General features: G+C 40.2%; 1 protein-coding gene across 4 annotated transcripts in view; it reads left to right on the top strand.

Annotated features, from left to right (window-relative positions):
- Window positions 1-27,034, top strand: part of fndc1 (fibronectin type III domain containing 1) — a 65,043-nt gene that overhangs the window by 32,916 nt on the left and 5,093 nt on the right. Inside the window, exons 5-24 of one of the 4 annotated variants that reach the window (XM_054761236.1) lie at window positions 672-702; window positions 3,684-3,878; window positions 7,611-7,805; window positions 9,388-9,456; window positions 11,892-12,140; window positions 12,321-12,416; window positions 12,494-12,611; window positions 12,703-12,890; window positions 13,302-13,409; window positions 13,922-14,110; window positions 14,185-15,866; window positions 15,978-16,455; window positions 16,543-16,652; window positions 16,792-16,903; window positions 16,986-17,318; window positions 17,999-18,166; window positions 22,129-22,365; window positions 23,561-23,669; window positions 26,392-26,471; window positions 26,691-26,720. In XM_054761236.1, coding sequence (XP_054617211.1) covers window positions 672-702; window positions 3,684-3,878; window positions 7,611-7,805; window positions 9,388-9,456; window positions 11,892-12,140; window positions 12,321-12,416; window positions 12,494-12,611; window positions 12,703-12,890; window positions 13,302-13,409; window positions 13,922-14,110; window positions 14,185-15,866; window positions 15,978-16,455; window positions 16,543-16,652; window positions 16,792-16,903; window positions 16,986-17,318; window positions 17,999-18,166; window positions 22,129-22,365; window positions 23,561-23,669; window positions 26,392-26,471; window positions 26,691-26,720 — 4,777 coding nt within the window. Of the gene's footprint in view, window positions 1-671; window positions 703-3,683; window positions 3,879-7,610; window positions 7,806-9,387; window positions 9,457-11,891; window positions 12,141-12,320; window positions 12,417-12,493; window positions 12,612-12,702; window positions 12,891-13,301; window positions 13,410-13,921; window positions 14,111-14,184; window positions 16,456-16,542; window positions 16,653-16,791; window positions 16,904-16,985; window positions 17,319-17,998; window positions 18,167-22,128; window positions 22,366-23,560; window positions 23,670-26,391; window positions 26,472-26,690; window positions 26,721-27,034 lie in introns of those variants that run through there. The other 3 variants (XM_054761234.1, XM_054761235.1, XM_054761238.1) reach the window with 3 other exon arrangements.

The raw sequence follows: 27,034 nt of genomic DNA, 5'->3' as shown, positions 1-27,034 counted from the left end.
TGTAATGGCACATTATACCTTGACATCGCATCAAATTTTACAGGTGGCCAGTATGTGTATGCCTGTATAATATTGTTACTGTAGGAGCTATCTATATTGAGCTAGAGTCATGGGAAAAAAATGTTAGACCACCCTTGATTTTTCAGTTTCTTGTTCATTTTAATGCCTGGTACAACTGAAGTTACATTTGTTTGGACAAATATAAAAATGACAACAAAAATAGCTCATAAGAGTTAATTTTTTTGGCAGTGCAATGCTACAGCCATTCATGTAAGAACTTAAGTGATTTTGGTTGTTATCAAGAAAACCGTGGACGTTGCTAGATATCAGCTCTTAAATTCAACTCTTATGAGCTATATTCGTTATGATCATTATATTTGTCCAAACAAATGTGCCTTTAGTTGGCATTAAAATGGATCAATAAACTGACGAAACAAGGGTGGTCTAATCGTTTTTTTCATGACTATATATAGCTATATAGATTGAACAAAACAAACAAAAAAACTATAAAAGAAGTCTTTTTTGTCACTATTAAGTGAGTTGTTTACGTTACACGCTTCAGTTAAACTTGTAATGAATGAGCTGCAAAATGTGCAAGGATTAAATGGCTGAGACAGATGCTGACCAGTTGCTAAGCAACCAATTTCTCACTTTTTTTTTTCTTTATCCAGGACAGTTCTGGTCATGCAGGAGTCAGATCAGGTAAGACTTGTCAACTGGACTATTGGGTGTTTTATTCTTCAAGTAATTAAGATTCACCAAATCTAAAATGGAATTTTTATTTAATAATATCTCCTACAGTTGCACAAAAAACAATAGCGGCACGTTTACCGTACATGGTATACGGTTTATATGGTTAGTTAAATCCAGAATAAGGCTTTTAAGTTCATTTTTTTCTATACAGTACTGCTTATCCTGTTCAGGGTCATGGGTGAGCTGGAGGCTATCCCAGCTGACTTTGTTTACACCCTGGGCTGGTCACCAGTCAATCACAGGGCACATATACTGCAGGTTCCTGCTCACCTGTGGTGATAAATATAGAAAATGAATAGATAGAAACTGGAGTTGTTTGTCATTTTCCAGAAATGTGATTCACATTGCTGACTTTCATGCAACTGGCATGGGACCTACTCCTCCCTTGCATTTGCATCTTTGTGGCAATGCATAGGAAACCTTTCATGAATTCAAATATTCAGACAGATAGCACCTCTTAAGAGCATTGTGATGTTTCCTTTAGGCATCTGACAGACAGGTCACATAGAACTGTACTCTCAGTAAATGTACAGTATACAATACAATGGATTATTTTGCTATGTCCAGTAAATGATGTAGCTATGCAGTAGTGCTGCATAGGAAAAAATATAAATAGAAAGGATCTCTTCCAGAGTCAGACTGGTGCCATTATAAAACCTTTATTAACCTTTGAGGCAATTTCAAAAATAGCATTTGAATATTAATTAACTGTCATGCAAGCGGGGAAAATAAGCTAAGTTTAATGACAAATAAAAGACTGCACACGTTTCATCCTGCATTAATCACACAGGAGGGACACTGATTCATGAAAACACAATGTACGATTACCTTACTCCCTTTTTTGTGGCAGAAAATCAAGCATGAAGACAAGGTTGTATAAACCCAGCTGGACTTCCAGTCTTGTCTTATACTGTATAGTATATCAGCAAGAAGTGTCCTACTTATTTGCAGCATCTTGTCTTTTTTGCTCAGAAATAATCTCAGTCATGTGTGTTAACTGACATGTTGCGTTACATCTCTTCCGGCATGTACAGTAGGGGTTGCCATAAGCTTGTTTTTATTCACCAGTGGACGCAGTGTTGTTTCTCGTTGTGTCGTGGCTTGTACAAGTCTAATTTTACATAGCTATGTTTCATTTAGGGTACTGTATACTGTACAGTACTGTATATGAGTGCCAGTGCCAGTAAAGTACTGCATGTGCTTCTATGACACTTTGTGAAGACAAGCTGCTCGTATTATTCATTAGATCTGTGAGTCGCACACTTGATTCAAGGGGGCAGTGAAAGTAGTAATTAGTGTGATTACAATTGAGGCTGGTATCTACAGACGTGTATGACAGGCTTGCAGCATCACCTGTCCCTGCATTATCTTATGAGATCCAATAAAAGAATTGCAAATTGCACTATAAAAGCAAATAAACTAATGAGGCCCGGAAAAGGGTGGAATGCCATCTCTAGGTCGGGGATGAGATCCTGCCCCAAGTGGAGGAGTTTAGGTACCTTGGGGTCTTATTCACGAGTGAGGGAAGGATGGAACGCGAGATCGATAAGCGAATTGGTGCGGCGTCTGCAGTGATGCAGACTCTACATCGGTCTGTTGTGGTGAAGAGAGAGCTAAGCCAAAAGGCAAAGCTCTCAATTTACTGGTCGATCTACGTTCCTACCCTCGCCTATGGTCATGAGCTTTGGGTAATGATCGAAAGGACAAGATCGTGGGTACAAGCGGCCGAAATGAGTTTTCTCCGTAGGGTGGCTGGGCTCTCCCTTAGAGATAGGGTGAGAAGCACTGCCATCCGGGAGAGACTCGGAGTAGAACCGCTGCTCCTCCGCATTGAGAGGAGCCAGATGAGGTGGCTTGGGCATCTGGTCAGGATGCCTCCCGGACGCCTCCCTGGGGAGGTGTTCAGGGCAAGTCCGACCGGTAAAAGGCCTCGGGGAAGACCCAGGACACGTTGGAGAGACTATGTTTCCCAACTGGCCTGGGAACGCCTCGGGATCCGCCGGGAGGAGCTGGACGAAGTGGCCGGGGAGAGGAAAATCTGGGCCTCCCTGCTTAGGCTGTTGCCCCTGCGACCCGATCTCGGATAAGCGGTAGAAGATGGATGGATGGTTGGATAAACTAATGAGACTGCTATCCATCCATCCCATTTTCTATATCGCTTATCCTCACTAGGGTCGCAGGGGTATGCTGGAGCCTATCCAAATACTACTAATATCATAAAATAAAATAATAAAAAAGTAATCAAAGATAAAGGTAGATCAGGTTGTCTGCAAGATTTGTTAAAAGTTGCATCAAACTATGTACATGTTTAAATTATTGTCAAAATAGGCTTACAAAGGTCAAAACATTAGTGCACATGCAATACAAAACTTTTAAAAGATCAGCCTTTTTATTTGTTTTAGAGAATAATGGTCAGTGTTAATTAAGAACATTAATTAATGAAATTTTAGTGCTTGATTTAATATTAACTTTAATGTCAACATTTTGGTATTTTATGTAATTTATTATTATTTTATGTTATTTTTGTTTTGGATTTTTCACTTTGACTGTCTTTTAATTTAAATGTATTTGAGTATTTTGATGATTTTCATGTGGAATTCAATAATATATGGTTGTAGTTTGCAGTAGTGTAAAACAATTAATAGACACTGCAATACAGAATATGTAAAAACACAAGTTTATGTAGACCTTTTAAAAAGTGTCTTAGCACGCCATCTAGTGGACGACTTTGCCTTTGTGCAGAATTAGTGTGAGCTGTTCCTCAAATCAGGCTCACAAAGAAGTTATAACCCTTCAGGGAAGATGCGTTATGCTGATGCTTATACTGAAACTTGTCTTTAACTGCTCTAAAATGTATTTTCAATGGAAAACAATATTCATCTGTCTATTTATGATAATTTCACCGAACAAAACACAATATTTTTAAGTAGTCTTTCCAGTGGGAGAGCGCAAGAGACTCCCAGTGGCTTCTAATGGGAGGGTCACTGAGTTCCAGCCCCTCTGTGCCTGTCTGCTGGTGCGTCTGTCCTTGCAGCTGTGCGCCACACGCACCATGGCTCTGTGCGCAAGTAGCACACTCCTGGCGCTCCTTGTCGCTTTCTGCACACCAGGACGTGGATGGACAGGTAAAATAAGTGCTTTATCTTTGCAATAACCAGTTGTACGGTGTCAAGCTCAGATGTTCAATTATGCTGAATTTTGACTCTCCCAATGTGTTTTTTCTATGTGAGGAAACTAATGACAGCTCTTATATGGTGGCCATATGGACATGCAGTGTTTAAGTTCTGAATTATAGAGGTGGATGAGAAAGAATAACGTGCAAATCAATGGCCTTTGAGGAGATGCAGCTTAACATTAAATATTGGAGTGGCAATTTTGGCTTGGAAAGTTAGATTTTATGGATGCTCAAGTTAACTTCTTGTGGTTTATTTGTTTATTTATAGGAGTTTAAACAAAAGGAAATTGGCGGAAATTTTCTGGGAGATTTAGAAAAAAATTCCATGGAAAGTACATTTTCAGTTGGACACCATGGGAATTAATGACTATTAACTAGAAATGTTAGCTTTACTTTGAGCATTAGAAAAGTCTTATAACAATGTGATGTGTTATTATTGTTATTATTATATAGAAAAACAATTGATGGGAATTGTCATAAACAGATATGGATGCAAATAATATTTTAAAATGTTTTCTTTTAAATTTTTTATAGGCACTTTTGATTTATGTGCTGATTTGCATTATGTATTATTATGTTATGTATTGTATGCCCCAGTAGCCAATACTGTGCTGCATGACAAAATGTATGTTCCCTTTAAGGACAAACCTGACATTTTTCAAATTCCAAGTTTAACGTGTTGGAGTAATGGAACAATGTTACAACGCGAATGTCAGCGGGTTTGTTATCTATCGCCTGATGTGATTCATTGCAAAAATATCCTTTAAATAACACTGCAACAAAAGCAACAATGAGACTAGTAAAAATATATCTAAAGCAGTGTACTTTGGAATTTTTTTTAGAAGTGACTAAGCAATGCTTTTTCCAAGTTTACATTCCTGGCCAGTCCTCAGCAAGTTTGTGTTGGTCTTCAGTATTTTTTGTACTCAGTCACCGCTCACACATGGGAGCTCCTTAATGCAATTTCAGGTCACTGCTTCTTGGCCTATAAGTGCAGTTCACAGTTAAAAGGCTCCCTCTTGGGACATTTTTACAGTAGTTGTTAAGGGAGAAGTGAGCGTTGCTCATTGACTTTCTTTATTCACATGTCATCAGGTTGTCAGTGTATTATTTATCAAGTCATTTAATGAAACTGGGCCTGTGGGTGTATCTGGACACCTTGGCAACAAGAGAACAGAGGCGTACTGTATTTGGATAATGTCACTGCACCTCCTCTTGGAAAGCGGGAAAGTAAGTGAGACAGAGAGAGGAGGGGGGAAAAGAGGCGATCATGTCCTTGCAAGCCAGTGGAATTTAATTTCCCTGCCCCACTTAACATGCTGGAATCCTGCAGGAGCGTTCTCCAGAGAGTCCTTGGAATGAGGAACTTTATCGACTTTTGCTGTGTTTTAATAAAAAGGACTGTAAGGCAGAGACAGTGCGGTGAAGATGGCTCTAGTCTTTCCACACAATTATAGCAACCTGACATGCTGTCTAGTGGTCCAACAACGCCCCCCAATCCCAAACCACCTGCAACTTGACTGCCTGCCCAAACTCCCAGCAATGACATGTCTTGTGTCATGATGTCATGTCAAGGCAGTACTCCAAAGTTTTAAACAAGTACCACCTGGGCCACAAACACACCTGTCACTGCACTGATGATGTCAGCAAGATAGAGTGGAACCTTTAAAGGTTGAATGCAGTACCTTCTGGAAGGTTGTGTTTGGATTTTGAGGTTTTTCCCAGTCGGAAATACTGGAAATAGAAAATAATCAGTTGCTGTCACCATCATAAAACCTTTATTAACTTTAAAGGCAATTTTCAAAGTAACAGTTTAACACTTGTACAAGTGTAACAATAAATCAGCCACTAAAATATGAATACATAGGTTACAAAACAAAACACTCTTTAAACAATTGGTTTGCTTGCTGTAATATTTTGACTGCGCACTTGCAATTCTCTCACGTTTTTTTCCTCATAAAATCACAACCTTATTTATGCAATATGTCAATTTTGTAGTATTAAGACTTCTTTCTTGTAGAAGAATGTAAAAAAAGTTGTTATTGTACTATTTGACTTTGACTTTTATTATAGTAATAGAGGATTCTGAGTTCTTTCTCATAAAATTGCCACTTAACTCTTCTAATATTTTGCCCTAATTTTCTTTTTTTTAACTTTATTATTGCAATATTTCCACTTCATTGCTTATAAAAAAATGGATAGCTATCTTCATTGTCATAATTACAACTTGTCATAATTCTGTGACTTTGTTATTGAAGTGTTATGACTTTGTTCCTCAAAATAACTATGAAATTGTGATATGTCGGCTTTATTTTTGAAAATACAACTGTACTCTCATAATGCAGTGATGATATTATTATAATGTGATTTTTTTTCTCATAAAGTTACCATCGTATTAACGTGATATTTCATAAATTTTCATAATTACAACTTCATACTCATAATTCTATGGCTTTTTTGTTGAAGCATTATGACTTTTCTCCTCATAAAATAACCAGGATATTCTCATATCTCTGCTTCGTTTTTGTCATTACAACTGTATTCTCATAATTCTACGACTATATTGTTGTAATATTATGACTTTTATTGTCACCATCACCCTCGTGTTATCATGATCGTGATTATGATGTTGTTCTCATAATTCTATGACTATTATTGTAATAGTGAGACTTCTTTCCTCATAAAATTAACACATTATTATTGGAATATTTCTACTTGTCTCCTAATTCTGTGACTTCTTTGTAATTCTGCTACTGTATTGTCTTAATGTCCCATGATGTGGACTTTCTATTCTCATGGTATTCTTTTTTTTCCCTTATACTCCTGGTTCTGCATGAAAAGCGTCGGACAATGCTAAAACACCCTAGGCTGTTGCTCACAAAGCAATCAAATAAAATGCCAACATTTGTTCTGACAGTGTACTGATTGATGCGCTGGTGTTAATGTCTGCAGCCAGAGGGCAACAATCATTCTTCGTCATAAAGTACCACAGAGTTGAGAGAGTTAACTGGGGGTCAGGTGTGAGGGAAGCCTCACAGAGGTGCGATAAGGAATTCTGTAGCCTCTGGCATGATTTCACAACAAACCCCATTTAGAGAGGGAAAATGAAGGGAAATTGTGACACTACAGTATATGCAGATTTTAGAAGCAGTGATTGAACGGAGACAGGCGTGCAGAATGTAACGTTCTGTTGTTCAACCTACCCAAAAAGAAATCAACATCATTGGTGGCCATGGTAATGGTAAGTAATGGTAGTTTTTAGTTCCGTTATTGGGGTTAAAGGCAAAGTCATTTGGGTTGAGCTGCAGGTCAGCGCCTATGGATTTTTGTGGCAAGGTGAGAGGTGCTGTTGTAAAAGTGTTTTAGAAGCCTTTACAGGCCTATTTTGACCTCAGGGCTTACCTGTATGTGCTTCTCCTTGTGTGAGCATGTGTGTCCAATATCCTTTGGCCTTCAAAAACACTCTCTCACCCAATATATCTTTATGTTAGCTGCTTGTACTGATGCTAAACTCTAGCATATTGCGTTGAGCCAGCTACTACAGGTTTGCCATTGATGTGGTTTTATCACAACAAACATTTGATACTGCTTTTGTATTGGACAGCAAGCGTGCAAGGCATCATCCAAAAATACTTTTTTTTAATGGAGACAGCAATGTATCCATGTGTGATTTGTATTGCAGCAGAGAAGCCCTTGCGGTCACATAATGGGAAGCCGACTTCAATGGATAAGAGCCCGCGAGAGAGCTGGGAGCCTTCAATTCTTCTGGATGGAAGACCTGTGGACCGCTTTGTGGTCAGCTCCAACAAACCAATGAGAACTCACCGCTACACTAGAGTGGGCAAGGAGAGCCGCTCTCACCTAGTGGAGGATGTAGGTAAGATAGAGTCACTGAATGGCTGACAATAAGATGGAAGGAATGAATAATAAGAAAGTGGTGAGGTTTGTTGTGCTACAATCCTGGTTTGCGCTGCGTGACCAGCAAACTAAGCACGGCAGACATTGGTTATTGTGGGCTTCAAGATGAGGACATTATTTTAAGAGCTTAAATTATTCCCAACCTTGGCCTGTTGTTACTTTATGACTACTTACTGTGTGGACAGTGTGGCCTGCTATGATCATTATTCCATTTTCTTCTTTCCTTGGAGTCTTTTAGCTGAACTTCAGTAGTGACTGTTGCCAGCCTATCCTCTGTTTGTTGTGGTCACCTATCTGTCTTCACTAAGTTTAAGGCCACTCAGAAAAGAAAAAAATAGTAATACTACAAGAAAAAGTTGTAACGTTACAAAAGTAAAAGACAAAACTTTTGAATACCACAAGAACAAAGTTGCATCAAAAAAGTAAAGAGGTAATATTGCAAGGAAAATATGGTCACTGCACAAGACGAAAGTTGTAATGCGCAAAAGGTCAGACTATTATGACAATACATTTATAATAAGATAAAAAGTCCTAAATGTACAAGACAAAAGTCGTGATATTGGGAGGAAAAGTAGTCATACTACGAGAATAAAGTTGTCAAAAATGATTCATGAGATGTATTCCATTGTAACCTTCATGTTCAAATAAACTAAACCAAACCAAACCAAACCAAATTGAAGTAAATTGTGAGAAATAGTGGTTACATTATAAAATGTTATGAGATGTTATTAGAAAAAGTCATGTTACAAGGGTAAAGCAAAGTTGTTATTTTACAAGATGAAGTCGTAATACAATATAAAAAGGCTCTAAAGGCACCACTGTATTCATCAAGTAAAAAAGAAGCTTTTTCTTTGAGTTCACATGTCCAGTGTGCAGTGGAGTAACCTTGCTATTCCTCACAGCCCTGTAGCCGTAAATGTCTGGAATTGTGCCTTTTCGAACACCACCCCCCAAAAAAATCCTTGCAGATCGTGTGTTATTTCCTCAGCAGCGTCATAAATAACACGGCAGCGCTAGCCTTTGCATCATAAAATTGTCTGGAAAGCTACTGTTGGAGCATCAAAGGCAGATTGGCTTTGACTTATTAGGAGCAACATGGATGGGGAGAAGGAGAGTGGAAAAAAAAAACTTTGAAGGAAAACTTGTGACGAATTCCCACAAGGAAACAGTTTGTACGGTGAAGGTTTGTTAGCACAGTGATGGTGCACCAAAGTTGCACTGAACATCACCAAAACATTAGGTACACCTGTAGCCTACAACTGAATGAGATCCAACACAAGAGCTGTATAAAACCTGCCTTTCCAAAGATAAAGCTCGCGTTTGATTGACACTACTTGCTCTGATATTCCGGGCCTAAAAACTGGGAATATTTGTGTGGTATCAGGGAATTGCTATTAACAAGCCTTTTACTCCTTATACATTGTATTTACTAGGAATTGCAATTTCTAGTAATATGACATTTATTGTTGTGCTTTTAGTTTGCAGTGGTATATCACCACTTTATGTTAGCAGACAATTTTACGTATAATTTTTATTTTTAGATCCCGAATGGGTAAACCTTGACGGCTTTGCTGTGCTGAGCGCCGCACCTGTCAGCAACTCATCAACAGGTAACAGCCATAATCGCATTATTATATAGTATTATAATAAATGAAGAAGCGATGGGGACTGAAAGACTCTAATGACATCATGGTTAAAGGGTGTACAGCAATCCCTCGTTTATCTCGTTTAATTGGTTCTGCACCCGACCGTGATAAGTGAGATTCCTCATTTATAAATGGAACATTTCCATAGTTAGAGCGTAGAAAACCTGTTTCCAACCTTCTAAATACAGGTTTCAACACTATTAGAGCCCTCGACACATGAGATAACGCCCGTGTAGTCACCTTTACACTCGTATTACATATTAGACATAATATAGACTCACACGTTAGCATTGTGAGAGTTCCATGTTTTTTCTCTTTTTTTTTTTTTTTTACTACCACGGTGGCTATTGTCTCATAAATGACATAACATTGTCACTATACAACTATAACTACCTGTGTACAATGCTACATACCAATACCTTTTCTGAAAGTCTTATACTGTATTTGTATTTTAGTCTGCTGGTTGAAAATGCTTAATTTAGGCCAAAAATATGTAAATTTTGCTTAAATGCGCATTTTTTTTTTTTTACTAATATTAGGCCGTAGTCAACCACGAAACAGCCGTCATTTATTGATTAATATATTTTGAAAAAACATGATAGCCGCGAAATCTGAACCGCCATGTGGTGACCACTGCAAGAGACCACTTAGGTAGCTAAATAAGGAAAAAAAATATTAGAAACAGCTACTCCAGTTCTATCCATGAGGAATGGTGAAATGTTATATGTGATGTATTCCAATGTAACTTAAATTAAATAAGATTTTCATTGCATGGTATAACTGCTGTTTTACTATGCACATGACAATAAAACTCTCTTGTATCTTGTAAATAAATGAATATAAATAAATGAAACGATGACCATTGCCATACTGCTGCAGCAATACAGTAATAAACATTTTGTTCTCTCTAAACCTAAGCATTGTTGTATCTATCTAAATCATGTATCTAAAAGCCGAATTTCATACAGCCCTTGTAGTGGATCTCATTACATTGTACATGCAATTTGACCTAATATTGTTACTAACTGTAAGGCACAGGAAATCATCGCTCATTACTTCATCCAACCTTCAAGCTTCTTGCCTGCTTTTAGCTCCAGACAGCTCATTCATCTCCTGCACCCACTCCTCCGCCACGTTTCCCTTTTTACTCTCATCCTCCTCCTCCCAAAATAATGACAAAACACTGCCCTCTTGGATCCAATAACCATGTCTACTCTTGAGTTCACTTGTCAAACACTTTCCGGAAACAACAGACAGAGCAATGTGGAATCAATGATTTAGTGGTTCGCCAAACTATTCACATGGACGGTTTCTCAGAAAGACTTTTAGTTGAGTTTGGGGTGCACAAAGTTACAGAAAACAGGATTTTTGTCTGATTAAAACCAAATGGGACTATTTATGATTAGATTCAAAAGGGAATTTGAGGAGGGATGGCGGTTTGGCTATATAATCTAGCTCAGTAGCAATCAGAAGAACAGAGATCAATAAAAACTAGCAACAATGGCTGCTTGTTGAGTAATTTTCAGTGAATAGTAAATGTATACTGTTATTTAAGCTGTATTCTGGCAACTCTTAAATATATCCAGATTTAATTTCTATTGTATTGTTTCTTGAGAAGATAGACTGAAGTAAAATGGTCGGGGTACTCATTTTTGTGAGATACTGTAGCGAGATAGATCATAGTTCCAGATATCCGGTTCCAAAGTCTTTATGCTGTCATAGCCCATATCCAAAATGTGCCACTGAGAAGCAAACAAAAGGGAATTGATTGTGTGAATCCACCATGGGAGCATGAAAAGTTGGCCCACCCAGCTGATCTGTTCACAAGGAAACCTAGCAACACAATATTTGTAAACACATTTGAATTTCATTAAAACCATTTTGTTGACTTGTTCACGCTCACCCAGCTGTGTACTGTATGCAGATGTTGTTATGGTCAACAAAGCATCTTGTGGTTACCTGACAGTGATTATTGGGGGGGGGGTTACGCTGCTCGTGGTATCATTCAGAGCTCTTGCCAGATCCTGAGGATTGACAGATTTGCTTAAAGCCTGAGTTGTTGTCGATGTGAACTGTATTCGCAATAAATTGTCCATAGGTGTGAATGTGAGTGTGAATGGTTGTTTGTCCATATGGTGTAACCCACCTCTCACCCAAAGTCACCTAATATCGGATAAATGAATTCCATTTACCACTGAGCCGCTGTGTGTGAAGTTGATTTCAAGTCTACTGTATTGTGAACGACCATTGGTAGTGTAGTGGGTCACATAGCTGACCTTTGTGATTCTAGGATTTGGCCTTCCGTGTACCCAGTTTAGTATTCAAATTTCAAGTATAACATAAATTTTTTTACGGTATTTATAGTTGTAAAAACACCATTGTCTTTTACCCTATTACAGGCCCAGTCAGGTCGACATATACTGCAGCCAGGAATCAGACCTTTCTGAAGCGTGCTAACAGAGTGAACAGAACAGCTCACCGTCCGGGTGCCTCTAACCCTAGGACATACAGGAGGAGGGCCCCGCAGTCCTCCTCTGGACCTCGGCCACCTGAGAGATTTCTGACAAGGACAACTTTACTGGAGAGGAGAAACCAGCACCATATCAAACCTCAGTCTGACCAGAGGAACCGTAACTTGCCCAAATTAAGTAAGACAACCCATCTATTTTCCATAGTTAACATACAGATCATTGTGTTAGGGTTAACAGAAGGATTCAGCTACAGTACATTTAACAACAGGAGTATAATAACTATAAACTGTGTTTGTTCAATCTCTAGTGTCAATAGTGTAAACCCTGGTCGTGCCTGGTATCCCTTTCTATTCATAGCATCTGAGTCCGTTCATGTGGTGTCACTGCAGGCACAGAAAGCCCTGGGCCAGAGCGCTCCTGCTAACAGAGTGGCAACCAAATTAACCACACCAGGTACATTGCACAGGATCATTACCAATATAGATCATTTTCATACACGTTGTGAATGTGGATGTAAATGTGCTTTCCAGAACCTCCTGAGTATGAAGCTAAGGACATCAGTGTCAGGGTCATGTCTCCTAAATCAGTCCTCATCTCCTGGGTTGACCCTGCTGTGGAAATGGGGAAGGTTGAGTCCAGTGAACTCAGGTAGTGCAAAAAAAAAAGCAAATACCAAAAGCTTTTAATCAATACTTTCCATGTTCCCAATTAGAATGAAAGCTTGCGGTTTGTCTTATAGGTCCTACACAATCAGATACAGAGAGAAGGGAGAGTCAGCACGCTGGGAGTACAGGGACAGCACCCAGAGGAGACTGATGATAGACACCCTGTATGCTGATAGCATGTATGAGTTCTCCGTCAGAATCTCTCAGGGGGAAAATGAGGGCAAGTGGAGCGTATCTGTCTTTCAGAGGACCCCTGAGTCAGGTATGAATGCTTTCCGACTTCTTATATAAAGAAAACGGGCTTGAAAATATGAATTTCTTCTTTCAGAAAATCATCAAACACTGCATGAATATAATTGTCTTTCTTGGTATCTCTTTTCTACTCAGACTACACTCACTTCCTATTTTTCTTTATGTTATGATTGGACTTTGGACTGCAGCACATTTTGCAGTGGTTCACTGCAACGTCGGCATTTACTTCCTGGCTTTCAGACGAGCTCTCTGTCCAATTCTTTGCATGATCTCAAAGGAACGCACAAAATGTATAGCAGATATGTTTTCCTTGGGCCCCCAGCCTTGGTCCACTTTCTAGTTTGATGTGCTTCGAGGAACAATTTTTCTTTCTCATTTGTTGCGCCCTCTGGTTCTAATTTATTCTTTCCTTGCTTAAAAGCACCATCTGGGCCACCGGAGAACTTTGAGGTCAAACCACTACGGGGGAAAGGGACTGCTGTGACAGCCACATGGGATCCTCCTGAAGAAACCAATGGGAGGATTCGAGGTATAGAGCAGAAGACCAAAAAAGCTTTGCAATTATATTTAAAATGTATTGAAGTACCAATTTGGCCCGAATATAAGACGACGGTGAATATTACGTAACCCCTCTTTTGTCAGACACATTTTAGGAAAAAGTATTTTCCTGTCTTGTTTGGTAGTCTGCCCAACCTTTGAGGCACTTTTTACAAGCAGGTCACTGTGTCACGGCTGCATTTCTCCAGGTCATTGGTGTGTGTGAGTGTCAGTAAGAAAAGCTCTGATTCACAACTCACAGAATTTTTTTGGCACCACATACATACATATCTAAACCCAGAACATAAGACAACATGCCTTTTTCAGACTTTTTTTGGAAGGGGAAAATACATTGTCTAAATATTGTATTTTTGGGCCCACGCAACACTAGACAAGAATGGCAATCTTGTATGATACCACTACACCACCTGGTCCAGAGATCTTCAGCGGCGTAGCTCCAGTGCATATCTCCTGAATAGCTGTTCCAACTCTACCTCCACACAGAGTACATCCTTTCTTATGCCCCTGCACTGAAGCCATTTGGAATGAAAAGTATGACGTATCGCGGCAGCACAACCTCAGCTACTATAGATGGTCTAACACCTGGAGATCGGTACATCTTTAAGATCAGAGCCACCAACAGGAGGGGACAAGGACCACAAAGCAAAGCCTTCAGCGTTGTCATGCCAGGATGTAAGACCACTTTACTGTCAATGTGAGAAATATGTTTCCACCCTAAATTTGAGACATTTTTGATCTGTTGCCAGCCAGCAGTGCTGTTTCATCATTCTCAAGAACCAAGGCCAGCCAGAGGACGAGTCACAAGCCTTCCAAATATGATGTCTCCCATGACAAATCAGACCTCCAGTCAACAGAGGAACCAGAAGAACCAACCACACCCAGTCAGCCACACAACTCTGCCCCCATTTCTAGACGGCTGCGGCCACTTTCTCAGACTCGTTCCTATCACAGTATCTTCTCCTCTGTAAGAAGTTCAGTCAGGGGTGGAGCAAACAGAGACAGAACCTCAGATAGAGACGATGAGGATGAAGATGACGAGGTGACAACCTTGCCTCCAGAAGAAGAGATGACAACCATGGCGTTGGAGACAAAAGAACCATATAATGAAGTTTCCCCTGAATCTGAAGACGAAATTGACAGTGAAATGAATGGGCCCCCAACTCCTGAGACCCCCAGCCTCAAAGTTGTTACACTCTCACCAACTAAACCTGCTTTATCACAGCAAAGAAAACCTATGAAGATTAAGGTCCATCAAAGAGGAGTAGCCCATACTGGTTCCTCCTCATCCGCCTCTTCATCCTCTTCACTGCAGTTTCCACCAAAATCACCATCTTCACCTTCTAATACAGAATCAGAAGCCAATAAAAAGAATATAGCTTCTACTTATCACCAGAGCAAAGACATTTACAATAAACCCAGTATAACAGATAGCAAACCTACCATTACAGTTATAAAGGAGAACACCCCACAGCCTCAAACAGAGGACAGAGCTGTGGGTAAGGTTTCTACTTCATCTGGCCGAACCAGTGGGTCAGGCCTTGGTGGTAGGTATGGCTATGGCAGAAGGAATTTGGGACTTCCTTTTAGGGGAAATTCAACCAGAATGATGAATGGTTACAGACCCAGCACAACATTATTGTCACGTTTGCCGAGCAGAATTCAGCATCAAGCAACATCTCAGTTCACCTTACCAGATCAGTCTCACAGCCAACAAACATCGGATGTAGAGAACAAAAACAAAGCGCTATCAGACCCATCCACTTCAGAGAAATCGCAGTTAACATCAACATCTACATCAAATAGTGCAGATGCAAGCAGCAGGAATACTGACCCTTCTATGTCACAGAGCACCTCACGTCAACCACACTCAACTCCAAATAGAGGATCTCAAAGCTCTTCATATAACCCAGAAAATTCAAGCATTTCAAACACGTCACCAAACAAAGAGGTGGAGGCAACCGAAGTTGAAGACCCTACTTTAAGCTACAAAGAAGAGCCCACAGAAGAGGCTAAAAAGGAGGAGAGTCCTTCTGAAAAAGATCCTCGTACACGAACTCGTCCTTCTCTTGCCGAAAGATTTAACTTTCCAGGCAGGTCTGGTTTAGGGACGAGACTGTCCTCTTCCAGACCAGGTGGCAGGACCCACTTGAGCAGAGTTTCATCGTCCATTGGGGCTGGCAGACCCATTCTGAGGATACCCACAAGGGACTCAGGGACCACAGCCTCTGCTGGAGCGTCCTCAGTGCAGGAGACTAGCGAAGATCCGACAGCTACATCCACTCGTGACACACTAAAGAATGAGATGGAGGTGGATTCCTTTAAGCCCTCATTGACCAGTAAAAATGCAGACTACAGTGACTCAAGAAATCCAACTCCCCCATCTCCTTCATCCTCTGCAAGATCTTCCAACTCTGAGTCTCGCCATTCTGTAAGTGAGCCCATACACAAAGGAACTTCTTCTGACAACAATAATTATAATAAACACTATCTTGATAAGAATGACAGTGGGATAAATACACATGTTGCTGAACCTTCACAGGGCCAAAAGCATCCCGTCATAACATCAGCTGATACCCACAGGAACACAGAGGAGAATGAGAGTGTAGCAACAAGAGAAACTGGCTCATCTTCTGTGGTCCCTCCATCTTACCGTCGTCCTAATATTGGAGTAAACGGAAGGATACGCTCCCCTCTTTTGGCAACAAGGCAGTTTGGTGGATCAAGACTTCCCACCAGATCACAACAAGCACACAACTCCAGACCGGGTTCTTCAACATCGGGTTCCTCCTCATCCTCTACCTCATCTTCATCAACTTTAGTCAGACCGGCATTAACCACAGACCGCAATGCCAGCAGGGTCAGTACTCTAACAAGGACTGGCGCACTGACAGAGTCCCAGTCTTTGTCACCATCTTCATCTCGAGACAGTTTCAGAAGCCAGGGGAGTAGAAGTCGCCATGATATCCTCAGAGGGAAAACACCCAATGGAGGAGCTCTTATGCCTGCCAATGGAAATGGTAAAGTCAAATGGTAAAATGCATGAAACAGCATAATACGTAACACAGTAAGACAATGACTCTGCTTTAAATCATGTAATTGTTTAGGTAAAAATGAACAACCAAATCTGACAGCAAAGGATAAAGAGCCCTCCAGTCATGGAACCAGCAAGGCAGTCGGTCAACGGTTGATTACTGGGCCCGATGGGAACAAATGGGTAAAATTCATTGACATGAAATTATGTTAAATTATAAATAGTGATAAAAGAATAAAATTATCATGGGTTTACAGACTTTATCAGTACACCTGAAACTCCTAAATACACTTTAGTCATTTCCAGTGGTTTTGGTCTCTAGATGGTAGATTTGGAGTTGGGCATTCTGATGAACCAGGATGGACAAGTCTTGCAAGATTCTCAAGGCAAACCGAAGAGAGTTGTGCTTGGCGAGGATGGACGCACCATTTTTGGTAATATATTTGGCAGTGGTTGGTCAAATTTAGAGCACACCCTTCAGTTTCCATGTATAATGATGTCTTTATGCATTACCAGACCACTTGGGAAGCCCCTTGCTTAACCAGGAAGGCATGGCTTTGTTTGGTCACGGTCGAGATAGTCGCCCTGTGGTCAACCCCAAAGAGAAGATCCTTATGGTTGGAGGAAAGCCGCTGCTTGGCTTGGACTTGCCTCGCCTCAGGACCACCACTACCACCACCACTAGAATTCCCACCACTACGCCTGAACCCACCACAGCTGAATGGACTACAGAAGAGTATACCACTGAAGAGCCCTATCCTACATGTCCACCCGGAACCTTCTCCAAAACAGATGACTATGGCGATCCAATGTTTGACTCAGAGGGAATATTAAACTGTTACCCAGAAGGTGAGTCTTTGAAGACTAGGTACCATAGACAGCTACTTTTTAGATCTCATGGTTTTACCATTGTTTGCTTGTGCTCCCTGTCTCTTTGCTATCATGTGATTTTGATATTACAGTAGTTCTCCTTTTCTGTTTTTGATTTGTTTGATCCTGCTTTATTGCTGCATTATGGTTAGGTTCTTGTATGTACGAAGAGAGCCAAACACAAGCTGTTTTGGCGGATGTGAAGCTTTGGATGTCACGCTTTCATAGCAGGTGTCTCACAAAATGTGCTGCATATGAGCAGCATTTGGTATTTTTTAACTTTAAGAATTTTGGTAAGACAGAGTACCACGGATCATGATTTTAAAGACTTTTGCATGTGTGTTGGCAATGACATAATGCCAAAAGGAGAAGCGATAAAAGAAGAAAAACCTAACTGAATCCTTCAGTGTGTTTGTTGATGAGCCCACCATTCACACGCACACTGAAAATGTAGGCTTTACAAACAATTACACATGAATAAAGCTTGTGTGGATCCGTTTGAAATGATCTCATACAGCTGCCTCCAAATTAATCCATTCTGTTCGACAAGCTTCATGGTGGACATTACAAATAATCAATGCTATACCAGGATCTTTTGTTTAGACATAAATCTTTGAAATATGTTCTTAGCAAATGCTCATTAACGCTCTTGTTGTTAGATGAGTTTTTGGTCCAGACCACCCTGCCACCACCTACCACAACGACACCCCCAACAACAACCACCACCAGCCCCACCACAGCAATCCCAACTCCAGAGCCTGAACCCACACAGTCTGGACGAGGGCCTTCTTCTGAGTTTGATCTCAGTGGGAGGAGGCGATTCACAGGTATTCACAGCACAAATACAGATTTATGTGCATGCAGAAAAGTCTGGCATCCAGTTGTTTCATACGTGTTTCTGTTGAACATTGTTAAATCTACTAAAAATTAATCTTGGATCTTATACTTGCAATAATGCTGACCATCCATGTCCGGTTTTAAAATTAGTACTAAATGTTTAAGAGTGTAGTGTTGTTTGCCATTTGATGAAGGATTCCATTGTAAGAACAATTTTTCACACTTGACAAGGCTCTACTTGCTATTGATGCATTTCCATTGGAAAAAGCAGGCCTATAGTGTCTGGTCAGCCAGGGTTTTTGCGTTCCCAACCAATAATGTGGGTGGCATTTAAACCACTGCTGGTCACTCAGTAGTTGAGCTGAATAGTCATTAGTTATTGTAACATTTGTGGATACACATGCTATTGTTAGCTTACCCTGTTGAAGTGTGTTACCGCTAGATACTGCAGTGTTATACCCCACAGCTCCTCTTGAATAAAATTAATTCTCCATATTGTGATCAACAGCCACCTGTCGCAAAGTAAATACAAGGGACCTTTGTTTTCCTCCATTGCTTTTTAGTGTCTCTCTTTTTTGCTGTGGCGTTCAATGTTCAGCTTAGAAACCAAGGCAAACTTGCCATTCCTTTATTCTTTATTCTCAAAACAATTCAAACAGTTATTGGTGAAATACCGGTAGTTCTATCGCATACAATACTGTGTGGCAAAATCATCAATAATCATGGTTCATTTAAAATGGCTCAATCTAATCGGATCATCACAATTATACAGCTCACTGAAGATAAGCTGCTCCACATTACTCCCAATTTTAACCCCCTGCTTCCTTATGTGCCATTCACACATGCTTACTTTTGCATTTCGTCTCTTATCGCTCATAAACTGCAAAAACACACTGAAATAGTGTCTTGGTTGCCATGAAAATATCATCATTAATTTCTATTGCTTTCACTCGTTTAGAACATGTAGACATGCTTGAGAAGAGTCTACTGTTAGCAAAGTCAACAGCTTTAAAACAGCTTTTTACAGCAGATAAATACAGTATGTAATCAAAGCATGTATTGATGGCCCAGGCAGGAAGGATCAAATCTAGCCAAATGTCAAAACATAACCCACAACATGAAATCACAGAAACCACACACCAAGACATGAAGTTGTTTTCCCAAACAACACAAGTCCCAATTCAAGTGTCTGGGAGCAACCAAAACAGTGAAAACTATGTGGCACAAGCATTGTAATCTTTGGACCTGGGCTTTTCCCCAAACGAAAACAACAGATTTAAATGGAAATTAGCATTATCTCTACTAATTCTGGTGTTAGTTCCTGTTGTGTTAGCACCTTATTGCTGTTGTTGCTGCAGTTTTGAGGTCGACTAAATTGAATGGACCCTCCAAACTCAAACAGTTTGGCCGTCAAACACCCCTGAATTTGGCCTACAAAATTGTAATGACTGTGCTAGCGTACAAACTAACACGCAAAAGGCATCATAATCACTGAGTCGTATTTGACCAAGTGGTTTCTGGTTTTGAGTTGGACCGACATTTTCAACTAAACATGATGGCCCTTAAGTCTTGTAACCAGCCTGTACTGTATTTTTGAGTTTGGGAGTATTAAGTTAGAACGACACGTAATAAACACAATGGTTAAAATTGATGCAGGGGGACCCCGGATAATCTGACTTCAGGTCCTCTGAGTGGTGAACCTTGAAAAACGAGGCGACCTAACCTAAGCCAAGATAAACATTAATTGAAAACCACATAAACTTTGGTAGACTATACTTTTTGACTTGAAATGATGTGGCATCATGACGTGGCAGCAGCCATGCAGTTATTACAGATAATGATATTTAAGTATGTAGATTCAGACAGTGAATAATTCAACTTGTCGATTACGGTGTGATAATCATGTTCCTTAATAATCTTCCCCAAGCCAAACGATTCATCCATCTGCTCCAAAAGCAACAATTGTTACTGTGGACACAGTTTATCTTGGTCAGCAACAAGGCCCATGTGATCACCTCCTTTCACTCTGCGCCATCTGAAAGTTATTATTCTTCCTCCCATGTGCAGCGATTAAAAACACGCATTGAATAGCGAAAAGCAGAACAAATAGCACTGTGTAACAAAAAGTTATTCTCCTTAAGCTGACTTGAGCTCTCTTTGTCTGTTCATACAAGCTTTAAATGAACCTACGACCAGTTAGACGGGTCCATAAGTCTTAAGTACTCATTGTATAAATCTCATTTGCAGTATGTTACGCGTAGACAGCGTTCATTGTATTTGGAGGAGTGTAATTTCGGCATGACTAGACATATTTTACTGCAATTGTCCTGCTACAGTTTACCAGTAATATTTCATCCGTGTTGGACACTCACATGCCAAATATGTCTGCATGTTTGGATTGCCTGTGAAGGACACGGAGTCTCAAAATGGAGTTAGTCATGACAACAAATCAAAGCAGTTTGAAATGTTGATTTTCTACTTAGAAGGATTTCATACAATACATGACTGTACTGTAAGTTGACATGATATTCTTTTGGTTAATTGAAAAAGTATTTTTTGGCAATACAGTTGTCCCTCGTTGATAGCGGTTAATTGGTTATAGACCCGACCCTGATAAATTAATTTCCGCAAATTGAATATTTTTGTAAAACCTGTTTATGACCTTCTAAATACTCTCTTTAACATTGTTAGAGCCCTGCAGACATGAAATAACACCCCTATTGTCACGTTTACGTTCCTAATATTCATTGTTTACACCACATTGCGCTTATTGCAGGTACTCGAGACGGCTGCGAGCTAGCAAGCTAACCAGTTAGCTTTGAATTTATTTCTTCTAAACGTAAGAAGCCATAAACTTACCACTTCCACACGGAATGGGAGAACTTTTTTTCCCACTCTATCATGTGGGAAATACCATGACTGACTTCATGACTTCATGCAGTGTTAAGGAGGACTGGTAAGGACATGTAAGCATATGTAAGGTAATGTCTCAAAAGTTTGTGTCATTACAGCAACCTAGTGATCAGAATACTACATATCACATGTAATTAAAATTTGAATATGTTTTCACTAATAATAGACCATAGTCTACCATGAAACAGCCATCATTTATTAATTAATTTCTGGAAAAAAATGCGCTATAGCGAGGGAGTGATAATCATTCTGCGATATTGTGAGGGGCGACTGTGCACCATTTTCTGTGGCAAAAAAATGCATTTTCCATCATTAGGTCATCATTTTCTTGTTTGTGTTATTGTAAGGTATTGCACATGTGCACCAATTTTAGGTGATGTTTACATGAAAGTTTAACAGAGCACCCAGAAGGACAAATATTTGAAAAATGGATGTTCTGGAAAGCAAACTCGGGGAGGGTTTGGGCGTCATCGCCATCTACTGGCCTGGCATGCGCTTTAGTTTTTTTGTACAGTCGGCAAAATTCTGACATTTTGACGTGTCTTCTTTTCTTTTTAAGTCTATCAGCGTCATGACAGCGGATATACACTACATCAGTGTTTGGAATATGCAATGCAGGAGTTATGTGAGCCCACATACACACACAGTACAGTGGGAGCTCACAGACAGTGGTATGTAGATGCTGACACGTGGAAGGGCCAGTCTTCTGCAGAGGTGGGAGCCAATCCAGGCTCCTGTGGTTCTGGTTCCCTCCAGATCCACTCCAGATACACTCGGAATTCACAGCTGTAGGTCCAGCTGGCCCACTCAAAAACTCAGAAAACAAAGACAGGAAGGGGCAGACAGCGGAAAGCCTTGTTTAAGATCACATAAGTAAGCATGCAAAGTCCAGAAATCAATCCACTAGATCGACAAGAATATAATCCTTTGTCGTTTTTTTTCTGCAAAGTCATATATCCTAAAAGGAAAATGTGTCTCTAAAATAGAAATGAGTTGGTTGTCATAACATCATCAATCATTTTGTTCTTTCTGCCACCAGCTCCTTATGTGAACTACATCCAAAAGGACCCAGGAGCTCCGTGCTCCCTGACAGAGGCTCTGGAGTACCTCCAAGTCGACATCCTAGAAGATCTAATCAAGAATGACAGTCTCTCCACCAATCAGAAGCAGCCTCCCAAAAACAAGCCCCATAATCTCACTGTGGTTGCCATGGAGGGATGCCATTCATTTATCATCCTGGACTGGGGCCGCCCATTGAAGGATGATATGGTTTCAGGTGAGAAATGCTGGTTTAATATTTTAAAATCATCTTCTTCTGCACTATACTACTCACATTTCTGTTTGCACCCTGCATGGGAAAACCCTATAGATGTGGCCAAATTAATGGGCATAAAAATTGATTACATGATTATTTAGAAGTTGATAAATTTTATGGAACTGATTTGTTGATTAATCGCATCTTAAAGCAATTGAGGCAAGCAGAGGCACTGTTGATTAAATGATTGTTACGTTTCCTCATTGCCAATAAGGGAAATTTAGTCAAATAATCATTCCTAGAATTGAAGTTTTGTTTATTTGCAAAGTGGAATGTGGATAGAGTGTTCCCTCATTTATCTCAGGGAAAACAAAAACCCTGTGATTTAAAAAAAGGCTAAAAATAAGGATTTAGGATTAGGATCTTCTGTGTGAAAGTGGTGCACTATCAGAAGTTAACATTTAGAATGTTTTACTTGGCAGACACACACACAACAGCTCCTAGTGGTGTTGTAGGCCAAGCTGTCTGTCTGATGTGTAAAACAGATATTGGGTCTCCGGTGCCACATTTTGACGATGGGGGTTGTTTTCTTTCTTTCATCCATGAAGTGCTTCCTCTCTGCTCGTGTGCACTCTTTGCTTTACGTTAAATCTTTTTTTTGGATCTCCAACAAGTGACTTTTGTTATCTTGCATAGCATACTGTAATGCAGAATTTGCAATGTGAATTAGGATATAAGGGGTCAAGACCTCACAAAAAGTACCACCTCTGTTCTGTTACATTCTTCCTTATGCATGTTAGGGTATTTTTCTGAAGTTTTTTAGGAAGTTGGGAGGAACCACTTTGTTGGGGAACATTTCATTCATAGCTGAAGTAGGAAAAGACAGAAGAGGGTATCAAAAACCAGAGAAAAAGTAAAAAAAATAAAAAATAAATAAAGTATTTCCCTCTACCCCTGTCAACAGACAGCTGTGTTGATGTGTCTCCAGTAAAAATAGAAACCCCTCAAAATCCAGCAGTCTGATGTGGTGCCATGTATAGTTTCCATATAAGCTTTAGAGGGAATTTTCCAGAGTGCATGACCTCGGGTCACTTACCGGATTTGAGGGCTTCATCTTCATGTGTGAGAAGAATAAGAAAACCAGACGCTTGCTGGAGGAGAGCCAACGATAAAAGGCTGATGACACGCCATTTTTTTTGTCTATGGTCCCATGCAGGCTACATGGTGCACAGCGCTTCATATGACGACGTGCTCAACAATAGATGGTCTACTAAAGCCTCCAGTGGGACACATCTGGCTGTGGAGAATCTCAAACCCAACTCCAGGTAACACATAAACACCTTGTAGCGCTTAGACAGCGGAAATAGTTGGAAAACCCTGAAGAAATAAACATGTAAAATTTATTTTTTTTGTACGGATTTGAAGAAAATGCATAACAAATTAAATATAACTCAAAACTAATGAGGACATCTTGTCTTCAATTGATTTGTTTTTTGCATCCTTGTATGTTCTCATGACTTGTGCATGATGTTATGAAAGGTTTCGGCCTCTGGTGCTGGTTTTTGGCTCTCGCTTCGCAGTGTTTATTTCTGTTCAGAGATTGTCAGAACACGATCCCACCATCACACAAGGCATAAAATATGCATGTATTTGTTTGTATGAATTCATTTGTATGGGACTGATGTCTCGGCTTTTTGAGGTGATGCTTTTAGGTCCAATTGTTACGTCAAACCTGCTTGATAGTGATCCAAGCACACTGAGTCAGATGTTTGGATGAGCAGAAAAAACGTGGAGAAATGTGTCTTGAATTTTCACCACAACTGAATGTGAAAAACAGTCTGATTGTTTCCATTAAAAAAATTTATATGGTTACAAAAATTCATTTGTTTGTTGGGCATACAGTTCCACTTCTGTTCTTTACTATAGTGCCATGTGCAGGATATACTGGGTCGCTGCACCAATTGGCCCCCGATACAAGTGGACTGTAATGGCAAAAAAACGACAGCTGATTCTATTGGTTTAATTTGATTACATAATTACCTCAGGAAAGACTTGAATTTTGACAATACAGTATGCTGTGCTGCATATAAGGATGCACCGGTCCACATTTTTCACTTGTGATCCGATCCCGATATCTGAATTTGGATATTTGCCGATACCAGAGCTCTGTTTGTGTGTGTGTGTGTGTGTGTGTGTGTGTGTGTGCGGCGCAAGTGAGGAGGACAACTGCGTTTGCTGATACGCTTTTAGCTATGTTTGCTGCTATTCTTCTAGTTGGCATGTTTGTTGGCAACAATAAAGCACAGACATGGTAATATATACTGTATATATCGTCAATTTCAAATTACATATACCAAATTACAAATACCAGGTGTCTCATCCGAGCCTGTTGACAACTGAGCACCTGCCGAAGAATTCTAACAAGCGCCAAGTCCAGCTGTGCTTCACTGTGACTTTTTCCAAGAGTTTATAAAGCCCCTCCTTAGTGACCAGTGTGTATCCAAGCTGGTATGTCTGTCTTGGTTACAGTGGCTGATGGGATTGTTGGTGGGACACTGTTGGCATTTCTCAATACTTGGTTCTCTCTCTCCTTCTGGTTGCCAAGCGCACACACCATATGTGGACACTCTGATGTGGACATGTTTCCACAATATGTTCTCCTCATTAGATTGAGTCATATACTGTATGTATGACGTGTCACCATGCAGAATTTGCAGAATAAGCTATTTCATACCCTGTGAGGCGGCTAAATAATCATAATACAAGTATGTGATAACACAAATCCATCTTGGACCACTCAGCTGTAAGTAGATAGAGCAGACTGTTATGTGGGAGGTTTAGAGCTGATGTTGCCATAGCAGAAGTTTTATCAGGAATTGATAACATTTCTTCATTAAAACAAAAGCAAATAACTGCAGTGAAGGTTTTTCAGGTTCCAAGTTTTTTCTTGAAGTCACTCGCTGCCTTTTTCCAAACATTTAAATTGTCTCTTTACTGTATGCATTTGTGAAACTCATTTATTCATGGAAAACTTGAAGGATACGGGGGACCATCTTGCTAGTCTGATGATAATTTTGTCTCTTTTAAGGGAGCGTGTCTTTTGGTTAGGCTTTCTTCTTCACTGATCCATTTGCTGTACCACAGAGAGATGTTCCAATGGAGATACGAATCAACGATCTCCTGGCTGTGAGACCAACATGCTAATCTTAAATTGATTCATTAATTCATTTTCAAAACTACAAAAACTTCAAAAAAAAATATACAAGTGAAAATCATGCACTTAGCTTGACTGGGTGATGTTTGTAATATTTATATTCTGGTTCAGATTTTCTCCTCCCCCCACACCATACAGTTGCGTCTTTCATTACATCATCTCTCTCCGCATCTGCTTTTCTTTCCTCTATTTCCCTCTGTCCACTCTCTCAGGTTTTCTCTGGTGATATACACTGTATATTTTGGTCACTGTTGTTATGTGGCTCTAGTGATTGGATCCAGCAGGCCTGGTGGTGAAAGCTTTTGGCTACAGACTGATAGGACCATGAACTGACTGTATGTGACCTTGCACAGTGCTTGCATGAATGGACTCACACTGTTCCTACTTGAAGTCGTGATATTTCCAATAATTCCTCCACCACCCGGAGGCAAAGTCAGCTAAGCCCACGTCTCTGTTTTACCCTCAGATGTGAAAGCTTGTGTCTCACTGCTAAGAAATTTCTCCTTTGAGGTCTTGTCCAAGTTATCAGTTGCCTTCAGTTTTCATCATCCTTGCACTTTACGTTTTCCACATGTTTGTCTCTTTCGTTTCCATCCTCCCTTGTTATCTCCTATTTGCCACTTTGTCCCTTCAGCACATTTCCTCCAACATATCCGCTGCACCCCCTTTGGATCGATTCGAATAGAAAACAGACTTAGTCCTAAATCAGGTTGAGCAAAGGCAGCTCAGTCATCTGCTACAATCATTAGCATTTCCCCCACTTTCACAGAGCCACAACAGAATAATGGTAAATCCTTCCTGAGATCCTTTAGTCCTGGTTTGTTTTCTTTCAGGTACTACTTCAAAGTCCAGGCCAAGAATGTGTTTGGGTTGGGACCAGTCAGCGATACACTCACGTATGTCACTGAATCAGGTAGGCAGCATGGGAGTGAATATTGCTTGGACACAACTGCTTCAAGCATGACAATATCTCAATGGGTGATTTATTTTGCCGCAAAATAATGATAATCAAATAAAAATTGTCCACCCTTGAAGAGGTGGGCGCAGGCGACCAGATGTGTGTGTCTGTCAGGTGAACACATTAAACTCAAAGTCTGTCTTTGTACTTTTTCCTCCACATTCTTTCTTTTAGATGATCCTCTTCTCATCGAAAGACCGCCTGGTAAGTTCGTACAGACCTTTGGCTTCATGTCTTATTGCACATTCGCTGACTTGTATTAGAAATGTAGTGTACACACTGTAACATAGCCCTTTATGCGGAACCATATTTGGTAACTTAAGTCAGACACTCAACAAAGACAAGAAAAAGTTGGAATATGGAAAGTATATCCATCCATCCATCTTCTATGCCACTTATCCTCACTAGGGTCGCGTGGGGTTATGCTGGAGCCTACTCCAGCTGACTTCAGGCGAGAGGCAGGGTACACCACAGACCGGTCGGCAGTCAATCGCAGGGTTGTAGACAACAGAAAATAT

The sequence above is a fragment of the Dunckerocampus dactyliophorus genome, chromosome 19, assembly GCF_027744805.1.
Source record: "Dunckerocampus dactyliophorus isolate RoL2022-P2 chromosome 19, RoL_Ddac_1.1, whole genome shotgun sequence".
Classification (NCBI taxonomy): Eukaryota; Metazoa; Chordata; class Actinopteri; order Syngnathiformes; family Syngnathidae; genus Dunckerocampus; species Dunckerocampus dactyliophorus.
The sequence above is the reverse complement of the archived record's forward strand: the minus strand, read 5'-3'. Positions and strand labels throughout refer to the sequence as shown.